Source organism: Callorhinchus milii, unplaced genomic scaffold, assembly GCF_018977255.1.
Source record: "Callorhinchus milii isolate IMCB2004 unplaced genomic scaffold, IMCB_Cmil_1.0 Scaffold2, whole genome shotgun sequence".
NCBI lineage: Eukaryota > Metazoa > Chordata > Chondrichthyes > Chimaeriformes > Callorhinchidae > Callorhinchus > Callorhinchus milii.
The window spans coordinates 96,813,668-96,833,112 of record NW_024704743.1 but is presented as its reverse complement, the minus strand read 5'-3'; the positions used below and the strand labels follow the sequence as shown (position 1 = coordinate 96,833,112).

The window sequence follows — 19,445 nt, the reverse complement described above, 5'->3', positions numbered from 1 at the left end:
ATTCGTGAGACATTGTTGTTTCTTTCAATTTGTACCATCCATATCCCATACCCCGACTAGACGATAATTAAAGGTGAATACTAAATACATGTTTTTAATGCGATGTTTGCATCCAAGACCCGTTTTTGAAGGCGCTATTTATTTGTTTTGGTTACTTAAACCAAAGTTTAAATGGTTCTTTAATGTTGCTTCAGTTAGAAACTGTGGTTCTTATAGAGTGTGAAAAATCCTGATTGATCAGAACCCCAATGAAACCTACCTCCAGGCACAGAGCACGGAGTCTATCTGCTTGTGTTACACTGAATGTATTGATCTGTTTATAATGACCAGTTGTTTTTCAGCAAGGCAGATCTGGTTAGAAAACACATCGTAGTGAAGCAAATCGCTCCTTATTATGAAGAGCTGTTCCTTGAATGTAAGTTGCGTATTTATAAACTGGAGGCGGAGAGCTGAGTGCAGTATAACATTCCCAGATCAGGCGTGTGATCAATTGCTATGGTGTGTTTTCCTTATCACCGATCTAAAATGTCAATATTCAGAGTTCCTTGTTTCAGTAAGAATCAGACTAAAACTCTCACGGCTTTTTGGTTGTGAACATTGTACCATCTACGTTGTTCTCGGGAACAAGTCCCGTGAGTTGAAAATACACCAACAATCCAGTGTGAGGAAAATAACCTATTGTCGCATCTAACTAGAAATGTAATACTCCTGTATATAGGCTTCCCCCAGAATAAAGAAATACGGCTTCACTTCTGTACTGTTGGAGATTCCTGCTCCACAAACAGGTTAGACACCCGATATACCTCTTGGCCCGATCTTAGCCTTAAAACCATTGTTTTACACTTTTAAATTGTGCAGCATTTAAGGTAAATTGCTCAACATAGTCGTAATCAGATAATTAGCGCAGTGCTTAAATCGGTTCCGAATTAAAATAGGGTTTAAGTATTTCTTAAAATTCTGCTTCAGTTTGAATGTTCAGACGATAGTCCCAGGTTTTCAAAAGCGAGGGTCAGTTTAGAAATCTGAAGATATGCTGCACCTTCATCTTACTGTAGTTTAGTTGATTCTAAGCTTTTTAATGTCACTTTCCTCCGATGTGTACTTTAATTCCGAATATAATAATAATCCGATCATTTAATATTCTGTAGCGCCTTATTACGTCGTCAAAGCGTCTCAAAGCGCTTCACGGGATAGCGCAGCGGTTGTGCATTTGTTGGCAAATAGCCTAAAATCCTCCAAAATTATATGTTCATAAACGTGCGGTTGTGCAACAGTTTGCAATCACTGTAACAAACAAACGGATTCGGTCCTCGTATTCAGGTATTTTTTTTACGTAATGTTTCGACAGTCAATGTTTCACCCTCTCGCGGATCGTGAAGTTGGTTTCACCTGAACAGCCCTCTCAGAAGGTCCTCGGTGTCTGTCTCCATCGTGGGAGGTAGAAATGGAGCCGGAGTCACACACCCGTCTCACGTATCGGCCTCGGTCGCTGCTGCCCTTCTGCACAAACAACAGCCAGACGTCTGGTTGCAACCTTTCTCTATATTAAAGGACTTGGCTTTACCATCGCCATTTCTTACTATTACATAGACTTCCAGTGGGCGCAAGACCTCCAGTCTCCATTCCCTTAACAGAACAGTAACTTTATTTTTGCAGTGTAACTGTTGGAGATGCGCATAATAAGAATTAACGTGGGCCAAGTGATCGGGTGTCTGGTCTGAAGGCACCGTTGCCACACAGCGGTGACTGTGTCTGACTCCAGGCTGTAATGGTATCCGCACATGCAATTCATCTGGACACAACTGTAGTGAAGGGAGTGCTTTCACTAACAGCCCCGAACAGGCAATCTCCCATTGGACACTATTATATACATAATATATATTATATATAAATATACAGTCAATTCACTTGATAGCATATTCTGTGAAGCGCTTTGCGACGTCCAGGAGACGTGAACAGCGCTATATCAAATTCAAGGATTATTATTATTATTATTACAAAGCAGCAGACTGACAACCATTTGAATCAACAGAAACAACAAATATTTGGCTGGATGTCTTCACGACACTGTGAGGGATTCAGAGCCTTGGATCTTCAGTTCTGGAACCATATGATTATATTAGGTGCGTTACTTACCGTTTGAGAAATCAACAGTGCCAACCGTGATAGCATTTTGAGACAACTGCTCTATAAACCTACCCGAAAGAGAGCAGGAAAGCATACCGAAAGCCCCAGAGCGGTGTGTCATATGAGTTTCCCAAACGTCGGAAGTTTGCGGTCCTGAAATTCTGGTGTCCCTAAGCGACACAATATCCCTCCCCCCGGAGACAATATCCTCATTTACTTTGTAAAATAAAAATATCCCTTGAGAGTTTTTTTCCTCTGGGGTGGAGGGGGGGAGTGGGGGGATGCTGGGGGATTCGTCTACCCTCTAACACATGCACCCCTCTCGCAGTGTCGATTTATTGTGTAGCCAAGTCTCCCCCAGCAACGATTTTACTTTACAACGACTGGGGAGGCCCGCGAGGGCACTGGGTTTGGTTTGTGCTGAATTTAATTTCAAGGTTAGCATCAGTGTTTTGTATGCAAACTATTTCATAAAGGTTTAGATTTTATGAGGGTGGGTGTTCATTCTGGTTTCCGTACCGTTGGCGTGTGTGTGTGTGTGTGTGGGGGTGGGGGGGATATTAATCTATTAATAGCCATAGAGGCTATTCCCCATCTGTGGTGAAACATTTCCGACTGATAGTTTGATAAAGCACCTGCCAGCCGCTTTGTTGTTTTAAGTTACTTTTGGATGACGATGCATATGAGGTGGTCACTTGGAGTTTTATAACTGGATTAATGCGCCGCAGCCTTCCCCCTGTAACCCCATTAACATTATATGGCACCGAGACTATTCCACCAACGGATGTCTGAGGACCCCCACACAGAGACCGGCAATGGAGTCAGATTATAATCTGCTTGTGTCTTTCTGATGCCCTATGGACTGGTGATACTGGGTCAGTTTGTACTGGGTCAATACGGTTTTAGTGTCACAGTGCGTGAACTTGCAGAAGTTGTATAACTGAAGTTTTGTGAGCCTCTCCCAGAAAATAATTGCCAGACCACCTCGGAGAGGCGTCTCACACTGATTTAGTAGAAAGGCTGTAGGCGGGTCAAAGCTAACTTCCTAAATTTCATCCAGAACTCACAATTCAGTTGACGTTTTATTAAAACTAACGGGGAATGAGATGTCAGTTCATAAGCATAGTGCATATAACAATGAAAAATAATCCGTGCATTTGATGTAGCACCTTATCACATCGTTGAGACGTCTCAAAGCGCTTCACAGAATATTGCAAAGTGGACTGTATATTTTGTGGGTGAAAACCTACATATACGTGTCCTTGTACAGAGCTCCACTGCACATTACTGGCACTCAACCCAGTACAAGCAGTCTATATCAAATGCAAGGATTGTTATTGTTACAAAAACTCCAAGCTGCCGCTTTACATTACCCAGAGAAGGCATTGTGCTATATTATACCAGTGTGTACAGTATACTGAAGCTTTATGAAATACCATTCGTTATACAGGACATGAATGCTTTAATATAGGTGCAATGTTTCAAGCAATGTGAGTGGACATAGTTATACTCTGAATATTTACAAAACTGACATAGTAAGGCATAACAAAAACAACAACTTGCATTTATAAAGTCAGGAATGCTACACGTCTATGCAGATACTTAGATATTATGCAGGACTCAGATCAGCTGACTGCCATTGCTAAACGTGGAAGTCAATGTTAAAGGTTGTGAGCAGACCACCAGGGACGTTTCAAAAGTCTAACTGCAAAGATGCAACGCATAAAGCCAACATATGGCTTACGAGTAACTCCTCCATATTCTTTTGAGGTCCCACATACTTTTACAGTAAAGATGTAGCAACACTAGTGACCACCACTGTCCCATTTCGGGAAGAATCTGCTTTCGAAGGTCGGATTTATTTATTGTCACGATGGAGACACAATCATCAACGTTCAAATATCTTCTGTGAAGATAGAAATACCATGGGCTCGATTTCCGTAATATTTCCATTGGAGTTGGAGCTGTTCGGTGTGTCGCTAAATAGTATAGAAATAACGCAGCCAGAAATGTTCATTGTTCATCTATTTGATAGACTATCCAACTAAACTATTGTGCTACAATTTACAGAACAATATTTCAGAATTGGAAAGCTTGTCTGACAACAAATAATAAACTATTTTATTATTATTTATTTTAAGATTTGTATTGCCACAAAAAATGGATAAACAGCAGTGCAGCTGAAACACTTGAGTTATACTTATATATGATATACTTACTGAGCCAATACAACCTATTCTGGTGAATTGAAGTTCAGTCGTTCGATTTGGTTTGGAAACATGAAATGAAAGCATAACTCCGACAAGAAAGAGATACTGTTCAGCTCTCATTTATACTGAATTATTATGTTCCAAAAAAAAAACGTGATAGGTTTGGTGCCGTTTTTTTTAATCTGAGGACGTCGACAGTGAATGGTATCCAGACTTCTCCCTTGGGTGGATCGTGAGAACATTCGTCATCGCTTTCTTGCAGATAATAGTTAGCGTTTCTCATTGAATAAATGCATCTTTCGTTCATTTGCATCGTAACATGTGCATTTCATCCATTACATAAGTAAAATATTATTTCCAACTATTGTATTTAAAAGGTATTTTGGAAAGGTTGACAAGCGGTTCATTTCCCCCAAATGAAAATTCAGCCATTTGGTTTCAAATAAAAATATGAATAAAATCTATTGGAGGGTATTCCATAAGACTATCCGAATTGAATAACAGCAAAGGGAGGCTGCGGTTTAGGCATTGGTGTATTTCATTTCACAAGGGGAACACGCTAGAGAATGGACAATTATTTAACTTCTCAGATAGACCGCATTTTCAACCACTTAGCCCCAGCTCTCTGTTTAACAACTTACTGTTTGCTGGGTTTGTTAAGCGGCATCATGCATATCCAACCCATTTCATTACTGCAAGATCAAGGCAGAATATTGTCCAAGAATTAAGTTATAAGTATTTGCGATCCTACTATGACTAACTGTCCCGGTATCACAAACAAAATAGGTGTGGTAACAAATTTGCACATTAATAACATAAACCTTGTTTGCATTATTTCTGGAGGTTCAGTTGTGTGCACCATCGGGCAAACGTCTTCCAATTTTAACTGCAATAGTTACACATTGCCTGCTATACTGCTGCTTAATACAACCACCAGATGGAGGAATCGCTTAATCTTAGACACTGTCAACTCTTACCATCACACGCGTAATTAAACTGTATTATTCGGGTACTGGAGTACACAGGATAAGAAAAAGAGAACGAATAATTCTCTTAATCAAAGTGAATAATCCATGTGTGCAAACCTGCTTACAGCAGCAAATAACGCTGCCTTGCCGATTACTCTTATGACACATTATTTAGTTCAACAATGTGATGCATATGAATGATGAAAGTTCAATTATACTCCGGGAAACACCTACAATTTTGAAAAGAACAGACAACACTTTTTTTTAAAAAAAAATTCTGACTGCCAACTGCGTTCCTTTTGCAACAAGTCATTCCCACTATTAGAAACCGCAGTCAAGTTATATTTCCAAGAATTTGTAGTTACACGTGTTGGTGTTCATATTCAGTGTGATTTCTGGCGCTGACCCGGGCAACAAACCAAGAACACGTTTTGGTATTCGCCTCCAAATTATAGACACCGCATTGTGATAGCGCGCTTAAATGTAACACTTAAAACAACATATTATAGCATAATTGTTTTAGGTGGGGAAAAAACTAGCACTTTTGTGGAAACACACACACACACACACAAACACCACCTATAAGTGCACAGGGAGGGTACCATGTTTCCAGTCTAATCTATCTTCAGCTTAATTTGTGTTATTTACCCAATGCGCAATTGATCAATTTTGTCTACATATATATGATATAAGGTATATATATATAAGACCTTTGCGTGAATTGCTAATATAAAAACGCTTCCAGCTTTTTCATCGCCGGCTTTATCGTAGCTCCTTGTGAACCAAACAACTGGCAAGTACTTTTATTTCGACTCAACGTATAAAATACTTCGATACATACATACGTACGGTTCGTGAATAAGTGTGGACTCTGTACACTCATCGCACAACCCCTCGACCACACTCACTGCCCTTGAATTACCCTCAACTCGCCTCTGCCCTCCCCCCAACTGCACCAATTGGAAGTGGACTTGGCTCAGTGCTGGAGCGCTCGGTGGCCAATGAAGCCGACGCGGATTGGGCTGCACATCGGGGCGATCCTGATGGCTTCCTCTTTGGGGAGTGAGCCCCCGTCCTGAGCACCTCACTCCCCCGCAGGCGGACGGGGCCAGTGTGTGTCCTGGCCCCGGCCCTCGGCCAATGAGCAGGGCGTGCGTTTGGTGTGCGTGAGTGGGCGGGCACGGCGGTGCGCGGCGTCAGGGGCAGTGGGTGCCGGGGGGACAGGTTTCAATCAGCGCTGCGTTTTCGCTTAAGCCATACGTGCCCGAGCGGCGCGGTTTAAATTCCATTCGGGACTCATTCGGGATGGATCCGTTCCGAGCCGCCACTCTCTTCCTCTGCTCAGTCACCTGCTGCTGCTGCTGCTGGTGGGATTTACAGTGCGTCCAGGCGGCAGCGCTCACTCCTCCTGCGGCTGCTTCTCGGGCTAACGCCGGCGCCGGGACAGCCAACGCCGGACTCGGGCTGCACACTGATGGCAGAGCGCACCGCCAGATCCGGATTAAGGAGTCCTCTCCGCGGCCCGGTAGGCACCGGCGAGTCGCCGCCGTGACCCCACACGAGTACATGATGTCAATATACAGGACTTACTCTGCAGCCGAGAAACTTGGACTAAACGCCAGTCTGTTCAGCGCAACAAAGTCTGCCAACACGATCACAAGTTTCGTGGACAGAGCAGAAGGTTGGTCCCCGGCAGAATCCCTTCCTTGTGTTGTTACGGTTTTAATATTGCTTCGCGTATCACCCCCCCAACCCACCCCCCCGTCCCGTCCCCCCCCCCCCCCCCCCCCCCGTCCTTTTGCTTAATGCAATTTCAGATCGAAAATATGTCCTTTTTCTTTTAAATGAGCCCAAAGGACAAACATTCCTTCCTTAGGCAATTTGTTCTTGTAACGTGTTGCTACCTTGTAAACATCAGGCGGCGAGTCTTTTTCTTGGCTGATCAGGAAACGTCACAGCCCCCAGTGGATCTGCTTTTAGTCTGTAAATATAAATGTATGAAAGCAATGGAGTTCTAAGCAATAGTTCAGGAATAATAGAGGTTATTTGATGCATATTGCACCCTTTCAAACACATCTGATTCCCCCATAGTCTTCCCTTTTTCTATCTATGATGGAAATTTAACAGGGCGCCAACTTGTCGCATCCTTAAAAAGGGGGAATATTTGCTTTAAGGCAACCTTAAGACAAGCAGAGCCCTAAAGGAATTGAACATAAACATTTACTGGACCCTTATCAGTTAGTTCTCTTGTCGCTATTACCTGCTATCCCCACACGCATTGTACCAGTTGTAATACTTTTCCAATATTAATAACCAGATTATGAAACTGTTCAGGCAAAACATTTAAAAAACATTATTTGGGTTGAAATCTGGTCTTTTCATGCTGCGGGTCTGCAAAGCTCACTTTGATATTAAAGAGCTTTCTTGACTTCACACTGAAAGCTTTGCTTATTTTATGCAATGAAAGGGAGAGCACACAGCAAGTTACCAAAAATTACTAAAGGAAACGATCAAGCAGGTATTAAGATTTAAAGGAGATCAGTGTTATTAAAGGCAATATTTACTAAATGTAGTTATTACTGGAGAGATTTAATGATGAGCTTATGAATAGCGAGTGCTGTTGTAATCGGTTTATAGTCAACCGCACATTGTTCGAATATGTCAAAAAATATATATTCCCATCACATCTACTTCAGTCAAGAAATGTTTTTAGGCGCAAATTGACATTTACTTGTGACTAATAACACACTAATTGATGTTAGGTCTTAATGACGGTTGTAAATTGTTCGCTTGTCCTCTTATCCGTAAAATAGAACCTGTTATGCAACAGTCTGTCTGTTTTTGCAGCGCTAAACGGCAACAAACCGCATATAAACTCACAGATTTCATCTAAATCAGCGGGATTGATTAGCTGTTGAAAAGGAATGATGTAAATCACCTTAATTTATTTCACGTTGATCTTTTTCGAGTCCCGCCTTGAAGCACACACACACACACACACATGGCCCGAGCGATTCGAGGTGCGGGTTTGCCTGCAGTTCCATTGGCATCTTGTCGCTTCTCCGCTTAACTGAAGCCAGTTAGTTAGTTACCTGTGTGGTGAGTTTACCTGATCTGCCCCCAAACCAAGACAAAAAGAGCACAGTAACGCAAGTAACGGTAAGCGATCTGGTATGAAATGCTGCATGAATTAAAACACTTATTCATGTTCTGGAGCTCGATAGCGTTAGTTTTAAACCTCGAGTGGAAAACTTCACGAATACGTTATTTGAGGCGGGATGGGGGGGTGGAGGGGGGGGGGAGGAAGAGGGCATTTAAGAAAGTTAGTTTTATTAGAGTTGTTGAGTTTGTTTTCGAACACACCGTCTGAATTAAAAATAAAACAATAAATAAATCAGCCGAACGCCGGAATGTTTTTGCTTTGGGCTGATCTTGTGGTGCATTTAGCAGAGCGGCGACGACGTTATTTGCTAAACTAACTGGGCATCTCACCACTGACTGACGTTTGTAAATCACATGGATCAATGGGCCAACAGAAGAAATATTGTTAAAGTACCGCACAGCAAGGCAGAGTCCTGACCCAACATCTTTATTATATTTGGTTTGGTGGGGGGGGGGGGGCGAATGGAAGTGTAACATAGCTTATTGAAATGTATGGATTGACAAAAAAAAGGGTTAATTAGTGAGATCGGATAATGTTCTGCTGCATCCAACACAGTTACCACCTTAAGCACTGTCCATGAAGTGGAGGTGCAATGAAGGATCTCGCTGCAGCACTCAGGTCCTACTCGGCGACAGGTTTTCGACTCAGGCCTGTTCTGTGAAGTGAAGCAGTGGCTGGAGTAGGAGAAGCCCAGTCTCCCCAATGATGTGATTTGATGTGTCACAGCTGTGACCCTGCGCTGGACCTTCTGAGGGTTGCTTAGCATAAAGACAGTGATTTGAGTATTTGAACTCAATGATCTAATTGAGTGTTCATGTCACAACATATCAAATATTGTCTGTTCTCCCATAATGAACCGGACCAGCCAATGGCACACCACCAAAAACTAACAGAACTTCCGTTCCTCTGAAGTGCTTATTTCTTTTACTGCGCACCACCCTCCGCGATAGCTACTTTGCGAGGCATTAATTGCTGGATGTGAATTCTCCTGCTCCCAAGAACCGAGCAGTTTTTTTTTCCCGAGATGGCCCTCTCGCTAAAATAAAACCGCACTCTGAGCAGTGTTTAACTCAGCGCTTTGTTCTGACCAAACGATGCCCTTCATCAGCTGGATCCTTTACAAAGTCTGTTAATGGACTCGGGTGCATTTTTTTTTAACCCAGACAGTACAAAACAAGGCTAGGAAAGTATGTGAATTTCATCGTTCGTTACGGTCGCAAGATCAGACAAGAACTAGTTGAATGTAGCAAAATTACTTTTGGCACATGAAGTAACTCATTAAAACGCAGATGGTGCGCGCTGGCCTCGGGACCTCTAGCATTAGAGCTCGCAAAGTAAAACATGACAATTAGGGAAAAGAATTAAAGAAAATGCGACTGATCTACTAAGATTCAAACCGCACCTAAAACGGAGAGGGGGGCGAGGGCGAGGGTGGGAGGAAATAATGTTTCAAACAAAAGCTTTATTTACTTGCTGGGACCCTTCATAAACTCCCACCGGCTTCTTTGTTACAAGAATTAAATAGACTCGCTCCACAGAGTATGCTTGTTAGGATGTATTATGCAAAGTATTTAAAGTATGCTTTATTCTCGAAGAAAGTGCAACGATTTTGCTTAGGTAATCATATCCACCTCTTTGGAAGAAAAAACTTTTTTTTTAAACTGTCAATGGGATTTAAAATTTATTTGCAGAGTTATTTTCGTTCGCAGCGTGACAAGCACAATGAGTGAGGTATGCTACATATTACATGCGGGGGACTGGCAAATAAAACAGTGGATAAAATAGGATTTTTTTTCATAACTTGCCATGCAGTATGTTGAGAGTAGGAGCTAATCTCTCCTTGTTATCAACTACACAGGACTGGGGATAACTGAACGCAGAGGATGTTGCCTTTACTTACTTTAAGACGAAAGGGAAATGAAATATAAGCAGGGAAGTATTTTAATGGATGAAGAGGGAATTGGAAACTGTTAATTATTTGGTGACCTTGTATTCGATTTGTTTGAGACCCATATAAAAACACTAATGTGGAACAGACGTTTAAAAGTGACTGCCCTAACAGAAGGTTCCAATCTAAGTTTAATATTATACCGTGTTCAGGGAAAGTGAAGGGAAAAAGGATATCAAAACCATTAATAGGATAAGCAGAGGAACGCGTCCTAGAATTAAGCAGAAACGTTGAGCCAAGGTAAGAAAGATCCTTAATGCACATGGTTTAAATGGATGTTGTTCGTGTGTTTTGTAGAAAAGCTACAGTCTTATGCATTTTGTTAACGGAAGAAATATAATGCCGACGAAAGGCTTGTAAACGAGCTTTTCATTTCTTTTAAAGAAAATAAAAGGTTCTCCTTTCGGTGCTGTGTTTAGCTTGACAGCAGCACGTATCATTTTAACTGCATCCATTTGTCCGGATTTCATCCGTTTGGAAGAATTCACTGTCCCGAGTTTGCAACAGTAATCTTCATGAAGTAAATTCCGATGATCCGGTATAAATTAGTAACACGATAGTACAAGCCGAAAAAAAACACATGTAATTAGTTCCTTGATTTTAAAACAAATCGAACCGTGTTTCTGCGCGCTCAATGTTTTTTTTGTTAAAATAATGTTTCACTAAATTTATTGACTTGCAAAAAATGTTCATGAACACCATTCGTTTCTCAGAGCATGAGACGAGAATCGATGTTGGCACAGTGTAAATTGATTTCTGGTTTAAATTAGTCTACTTCCGTACTGGATATACAGTAATGCATTAGGCGACCCGGGCCAATCTCGTTAGAAAAAAAATCAGGACTGTTATATCATTGCACACAAGTGTGTTCCTCCAAACTAAACCGACATGGGACATAAATACAGCATGATGTGCAGGTAGGAAAGATACATTTAGAGAGGGAAAATCCGGGCAATTCTGAATGTTAGAGCATTTTACCATCAGTATTATTTTTGCTGGACTGAACAGATCAAATGAGCTTTAGGCAGTTGACCATGATTGGAGAGTAAATCTTACTGTTAAGTCTTGGCAAATTAACTCTACTGGTATTTCCGCGAGTCTGACTTTGGACATTTATGTTTGAGCAGACTTATTTGGGATTTTAATTCGGTGTTTTTCAGCCCTGACAAAAGGCGGGCAGATAAGATCGCGATAGAGCAGTAGACTGGAATATGGAGCACTTGTCTCCGCCGCTTTGTCATCCTATTAGAAGTTTGTCGATGGGATTAAAGGCAGTAATGGGCGGGTGGAGAGGTTGGCAGCAAATACAGGAGTAAATCTGCAATAAAATGGCAATATGGCACCTTTGATACGAGTCATTTTGTTAGCCTGCCCACACCAGGATTAAACCCAGAAGCACGCACCGTGCAAAACACCCACTGATCCGAACTGAGCTGAAGTCTGAAGTGGCTGCAGACTTGTCGCAGGCTCTGAGCGAGTCGTCACGCTTTAATTCCATAAAGAAAAGTCTGGTTCAGGTCGCCATATTTTCCGTGGGGTCCATGAAAAAAATAATTTCGCAAACATCTAATGAGTTGTCTGCATATGTTGTGGGAATCATGACGTGTTATATATATTTTTAAATCATTTTTGAAACGGCATTCTCTTCCAGAAAGGAGATATATATATTTTAAGAAACACACTTGTGTCAGCTCCACTTAAAGTCTGAACATTTTTTTAGTGTTAAACCTACGTTAATGCAATCCATTCAGTAATCTTTCGCAAGTACAGAAACTTTCTCTCAATTTTCTCAAATTTCACCTGAACATGTTTATTGATATGTTTGGTTGCTTAAGAGCTAATTTATCCCAACATGTTACTCTCAAATGAATGTTTTTAAATGATTGTGTCTCCCAATAGCGACACGAAAGATTTCATACCATATAAGACCATCTTTTCTCATCCGAGTATTTTCCTGAGTTCCAGACAGTTTGAAACAAGTCTGGTTTAAGTTGATGACAAAGTCCCTTACTCTGGGGTGTGTCTGTGTGTCTGTGTGTGTGAGGTTTCAGGAGCCAGGTGGGCTTCTCTTCCTGAAAGCCACAACCAGACCTTATTGTTCATGGTGAGTCTTCATATCTTAAAATACACCACAGAGAGAGGAGCAGACTTTTACAAAACAATCACATTTAATGCACGATGTGTGAATGATCCATCCTATCACAACTTTTCCTGCTGTAAAACCTTACCGACTGTGTTCAGAGGGATCCCACGCCTGCCTGCTTGCCTGTCTGCCTGCCTGTTTGCTTGCCTGCCTGTTTGCCTGCCTGCCTGCCTGTTTGCCTGCCTGCCTGCCGCAAATGACTGCTCACGCTTGTCTTTTTTGTCGTCCTTTTCGTCCAGGAAGGCATTTTGGTGATTTTTTAAAAAAAAACAGTTTGATTTTATTTCCGCTGCGTGACATACCTGATGGAGTGAAAGCGTGAGCCGGGACTGGACAGCTTGGCATGTCTCTCTGGGTGATGTATGCACACTCACGGTCTGCCCTGAATTTGCTCAGCACGTCACCCGGCACAAGCCGTTCATTAAAGCAAAAGTCCATTAAGGGATGGATGCTCAAGGCTTCCTTAAACCTTAAGGGCGGGGGTGGGGGGTAGGGGGGAAAGAGAAAGGTTGATCGCTGCAGAGTTGCTTCAGGTGTACTTATGACATGTAGTCATATGTATTTGGACTTTCGAAGTAGATTTTAAATTACATAGATTTATGTTTACAACAATACTGATCTTCAGATCTCACAGGGTAAGCAATCGGTGTCTGGGTCACCATAGACATAGCATTACAGAAGCCGCCTCGGCCTGCAGTGTCTGAGCTGGTGCTCGCTCCCCCGATAGAGATGTCTATGTGAATCCTATCCGCTTGCTCTTACCCACAAGCCCTTTAATACAATTTAATATCACAAAAGTACATTATTACACCGTTTCTCTGTGACAGGTCCTTTGAATGTTAAACAATTGCACATTCACAATTAGATATGATAGCTCATGCGTGAACAGGCGGGGCTGGTGAGCAAAGAGGTTAAAGCAACTCCCAGTTCAGTTGTACACATTTAAAGACATTCAGAGAAGAGCCATGAGCTCAGAATAGTTCGTGCTTCAAATCTGATAACAATGGCAAAATTTTGCCTGTGTGGTACATTTGTTGCATTTTTTTCTTTTCTGGAAAAGAGTGATTGCAGGCAGTTCTCTAATAAGACACGCACGTGCGCTATTAATAATTATTTATTACTTATTTAATTTTACAATTTATTGTAAGTGCCTTTGTAATAAAATGTATTATAAGTGCCTTTATAACGAATACCTCTATCAGCTGGGTTCGGTGTCTTGGTTGGCAGAATTACTTAATGATCTTTATTGAATTCAAAAAGGCATATCTTCTCAGATTATTGATTTGAAATAAATAATTTTAAATAACACAAAGTTGAAAGAAGCCGATTATGCTGCTTAGATTTTAAAGCCTCGCAGCATTATACACAACTGTTTCTGCGTGTGATTCTCCTGTCTATACTCAGTAATCACTGGATAGGGGTCACGTTTCTCACAACGAATCGGTGGTAATTATGCTGTACTTGAAACAAGAAAGACTGACTTCACATTCTCGTGGGGGGCGATATTCAATGATTCTAAATACGAATAAACTAATTTCCAAAATCAGTTTGGATAGTGACGGTTTCATTTTTTCATCCTATCCGAAAAGGATTTCTCCTCATTTGCCCAATGTAACTGCAAGCCCAAAATGCTTTGATTATTGCACACCGAAAAAAACACTAGATCATCCCCCACGCAGTTTACATGAGATTACTTGATAATTCAGACTCGTAAAATGACGTTGCAGCGATTTCTATAGGAATTCGGGCTGTTTAATGTACACTGAAGGCATTTGTAGTCTTTCCAAATGATTTGCGAATATTTGTTCTTATTCTGACCTTTAGTTTGAAATCCAATGTGAGCGAAATATCTTCAGCCCTTATAACTGAAACTATTACTTGTCTGTTTACTACTTGGGATTTCGGGCACTTTTAAAACCCTAGTTGAATTTTTAATGTAGATGGTTTAAAGCACGTGTGTGCACTACTAATATGCAAATAAAGTGTTTTATTGATCACTGGGCGGATTATCTATGTTGGGAAGGATTGTACTGTATTCAGTTTTCTGTTATGGGCACAACCAGCCATTGTTTAGAGGTATGGTTTCCTATTTAATGTATACAAGCAGCCCCTCGACTTTACGTGTTTTGGAAATATGAATAAAGATGCGACACATAAGAAATTCAGTCTGTAAAGTTACCCACCAGAATAGGGCGCTGATAATGTAGTAAAAAAATAAGCAGTATTTTTGTTGAATGCACAAGTGCATGTTGATATATTGGATTGCAATTGGTTATAATTTACAGTCCAGAGTTCCAAGAGATTAAACTGCAACTTTAACTTTGCGGTTTTAAATCAAGACAGTATTTTAATTACTGTCCATTCCATTCTATGGCGAGTTGCCACGTCGAAATTCAATTGGGTCCTTGGGACAAGTCCCGGGTACATTCTTTCGGTTTCAATGCGTCTCAATGTGGCTTCTGATAGCCTGCCATAGTTCTGTAAAAAAAGCGACCGCAAATTGAAACCAAATTTGCAGAACAGTCTGTTGAACATATAGCATGAACACCACGATGCACAGCAGTGTCGTTTTACAGGAATACAGAAGAACTAAAACGGATCTAAGCTTATAAAAAGTGTGTGCGTCTGAAAATAACTGGGAACTCCTTAAGTGCATTAAATTTAGTTATTTGCTGCAGTTATTTTAACGCAAGAAACTACTACGGTATTTGTTGACATGCTGAGTGATCTTGAGTATATTTATGTGTAGTCAAACGTCATGGTTGTTTCGACTCTTAGCAACAGGATTCAGTAGAGTTCTTGGTAAAAGCTTCTTTTGTTGAGCTCAACGTGCAGCTCAGTGAGTAGCTCACAGCTGATACGGTAAGGAGATATTGCTCATACTAAACCTGTGGAAAAACAAAGGTTCTTAAACACAATTTTAAATGACTCAGTTCCACAAAGTTGTTTTCTCCTTAGAGATACAAGCTGCTAATTGCGACAGAGCTGTGAGACAGGGCCACTTGAGTGGGTTTAATAGTCAACATACACTGTATGAACAAAGCAGCTACAGAAACAATGATATTTCTTGACTCAGTGAATGCCCATTTTCAAACAGTATGACTTCATTTTGCGACCTTGTGGCGGGGAGACCCTAATCAATTGTACTTTGTGTCTTGCAGATGATCTCTTGCATTCATACTTAAGAAAACAAAAATATTTGTTTGATGTGGCAACTTTATCGGATAAAGAGGAATTAGTAGGAGCTGAACTGAGGATACTGAGGAAAACGCCTGGGCAGTTTCACAAGACATTGACAGGTCTGTACCACATCAAATTGTACTCCTGCCGGACCGAGGGACAATCACCCAAACTATTGCAGTCTCGAACTCTTGATATCTACGATTCAAGCAGACACAGATGGGAAGTTTTTGATGTCTGGGAGACTTTAAGACGTTTGCACCCCGCCCAGCTGTGCTTTGAGTTCAGGGGGACATCGGGCAAAAGCGAACATGACATTGACCTGAGGCGCCTGGGGTTTGGCCGCAAGGGGAGGGAACCTCAAGAAAGGGCCCTTCTGGTGGTCTTCACCAAAACGCGGAAAAGAGAAAATCTCTTCAGCGAGATGAACGAAAAGATCAAGTCGTCGGAAGGCGCTGACGAGGAAGACAAGCTTCAGTTCAAAGCTAGGAGGAAGAGAAGGACCGCTTTCTCAAATCGCCATGGGAAGAGACATGGGAAGAAGTCCAAGTCTCGCTGCAGTAAAAAGCCTCTACACGTGAACTTCAAAGAGTTGGGTTGGGATGACTGGATAATAGCTCCCCTGGATTATGAGGCCTATCATTGTGAGGGAGTGTGCGACTTCCCTCTCAGATCCCACTTAGAACCTACAAACCACGCTATTATCCAGACCCTTATGAATTCCATGGACCCTAACTCCACTCCTCCCAGTTGCTGTGTGCCCACCAAATTGAGTCCCATCAGCATCTTGTACATCGACGCAGGCAACAACGTTGTGTATAAACAATACGAGGATATGGTGGTGGAGTCGTGTGGGTGCAGGTAGCGAATTGTCCTTCGTTTCAGAAGTTGTGAGACTATCAGATGCAAATTTGAGGACACTTAGAGGGCTGGTCGGCTCAAGGGGGAGGGGGGCATATGCTATTTAGAATATATTCAAATAGCTGAGTTACACATTGGTCCCTATGCGTAACAAACAGAGGAAGAGAGCGGATGAGATGGAGACAGAGGAAGAGAGAGAGAGAGAGAGAGAGAGACACACAATTCTATATGGTTCTCTGAAAGTTATTCGTGTACCAGTAATTTAGCTGATATGACTTCGATATTTTAAATCACTACCCTACATCTACAATTTACGTGTAAAGCGACATCTAACCCCTATAAGACCAGATATTACCACATTGTATAAAGTGTCATATTGCAAAACAAAAGGGGGGAAACGTCTTTGTGCCTCCAGGTGCACATTCACACTGGGCAGAAACATGCTTCCAAATGTGTGTGATGTGAGCGTGCGGGGAAGTGTTCATGATCCTGTTTGTGGTTGAAGAGAAAGTTGGGAGACAGGTTTATTGATTACAATGAGAAACAAAGCCATTCGTACACATTCAACGAACGTATCCATCGATGTAGGGGAGATGCAGTGATACCCGCGGAGTCAGTTCAGATAGGATTTCCCACCATTTATTCTTCAGTCAACAATATGTTAAACCCGTTTAATCCCATTTCGCACATTGCCAGCCACAGGCATCCCCGGCGGGTCGCCTTCATCAGTCATTGGAGTGTCTTGTGTGTATGTGTGTGTGTGTGGTGTGTGTGTGAAGCAGGAATGAAGTGCGCTGAACTGCAATCGCCATCTACACGGCGTGGCCGTCGTGTTTAAAGTGGGGTTGAGGTAGAAAGGGCGGGTGGGGGGCGCGGGGGAGATTATGTTCGGTCAGTCTCCAATGATTACCACAATGCACACAGAATGGCACCTGTTCAAACTTAACCAATATAGATTAAGGGAAGGCAATAGGACTGAGCTCCTTTCAAGGGCTGAGTAATGGGACCTGCGAGCAGAAGGCAAAGCTCGAAGAAAGTTTCTATTCCCTTTTCCCCGCAATTATCTGTTGATCTCGATTGCCTTTTTAAAGGTGAAGGTAATTTACCAAACGCTCACACTCACACACTCACTCACACACACACACACACACACAACGAGCTAATGAAAGGAGAGAATGGCTCCGGTCCCCGAGGTTTCTTGTTTAAAGAGGGCTATTCCTTTTTCTTCCGACATTCCGGCAAGATTACCAGCCAGAAAGAGCCGACGGCCAAAAAGGAATTGTTGCAGATTGTAATTACACCTATGTTGGAATTTAAGAGGCCTGGTGTGATTAAAAACTGCGAAGGAAGGAAAAAAGAGAGAGAAAAAAACACACACACACACACACACAGGATAGCCAGATTGCATTTTACTGTCCTTGATAAGGGGGAGAACAAGTACAATGGGGATAGATGTTGTTTCACCAGATATAGACAATACAGTATTTACAAATTTGAGTTGGAAGCAGACAAACTCTTGTACAAATAGTTACCTTCCGCTGGCGATCGCAATGGGAAAACATTTGGAGAGGCTTGCTTTACCCACGACCTTACAAGCTCTGTTGAATCCGGATGAAAGTGCACTTCTATCCATTTAGTAACGTTTTGCCCGATTGAACTACCATTTACTTGGTACCCCACCACCCCCCCCAGGGACAGCGTTGCAGACTGTAAATTCCTGGATTGCACGATCCCACAATTAGGAACGTGGGGAGAGACTGGACCCAGGACCACATGTATATAAAAAAAATGCACATTAGCTTTAATGCACTGCTGTTCATAAATTGTGCTGTACATATTTGTGTATTTAAAGAAGACTTTAATGTGCAAAGTTGGAGAAGTTAACAGTTACATTAAGTATAAAAAGGTAATGTATAGATCATTGTATGTATGCACTCGAATTTTGTAATATTTCTAATATTTTTTAAAAAAATAATATTTTGAGTTGTACAGGGTTTTAAACGTCAATCACGCATTGTCTTACATCCCCAACGTTATCATTGTTTTGAAGTATCATTGTTTATTTCTCTCTGTACCGAAGGTCGAGAGATGTCTTTCACTGTCTACCTCACATTATGTTACAATGTTTAGAGTTTCATAGAAAATCTGACAAATTCATTTCAGTCTTCCTGAAATCTGGCATAAATGTGTTTTTTTTACTGGATATATTCTCACTATTTCTGTATCATTAAATGTTTAAATTGACGAGTCCGTTTGTTATTTCTGGATTTAAAGATTTCGAAAAAGCAAAATCGAGACCAGTTACTGAGTACCAGGAGCGAGCAACAATAATAACTAATGTTTGTATTTCATATAGTACCTTTGATGTCCGGAGGACGTCTCAAAGAGCTTCACAGGATTCACTGTAACGTGTAGTGACTGTATTTTTGTAGGTGAATTAATGAATCTGGACTTTATATATTATTTGCTACACTTTTGCTCCTCTCTGCTCTTGAAACTGAAGTGATCATCAGAATAGAAAAGATACAATGAGGCGTGCAAACTATATTGATATAAATATTAAAATACATTTTTGTTTAACAATTTCACGTGAGGGGACACGACACTAGTCAAATCGTGTCCCTGCTAGTCGAGCGTAATGTAATAAATAAAGTTTGAAATAAAATCAGCAGACTCACCTAAATTTAGGAATAAAAAAAAATCGTTATAGCTGAAACGCCACTCTCGTTAGGAAAATGCACACTGGCAAACTCTCGCACAAAACAAGTCACCAATAGTTAATGACTAAATTATTAGTGGAGGGGGTCACTTTGCTTTGCCTTGAGGCAGAATTCGTCTCCAAGCT

The 19,445-nt window shown here is 41.5% G+C and overlaps 1 protein-coding gene across 1 annotated transcript; it reads left to right on the top strand.

Moving 5' to 3' along the window:
- Nucleotides 1-6,856: 6,856 nt before the first annotated feature.
- Nucleotides 6,857-16,799, top strand: gdf6a (growth differentiation factor 6a). The gene is made up of 2 exons (XM_007888371.2): nucleotides 6,857-6,986; nucleotides 15,721-16,799. The coding sequence occupies exons 1-2, from the start codon at nucleotides 6,872-6,874 to the stop codon at nucleotides 16,602-16,604; spliced, it is 999 nt and encodes a 332-aa protein (XP_007886562.2). The 5' UTR covers nucleotides 6,857-6,871; the 3' UTR covers nucleotides 16,605-16,799.
- The last annotated feature ends 2,646 nt before the right edge of the window (nucleotides 16,800-19,445 follow it).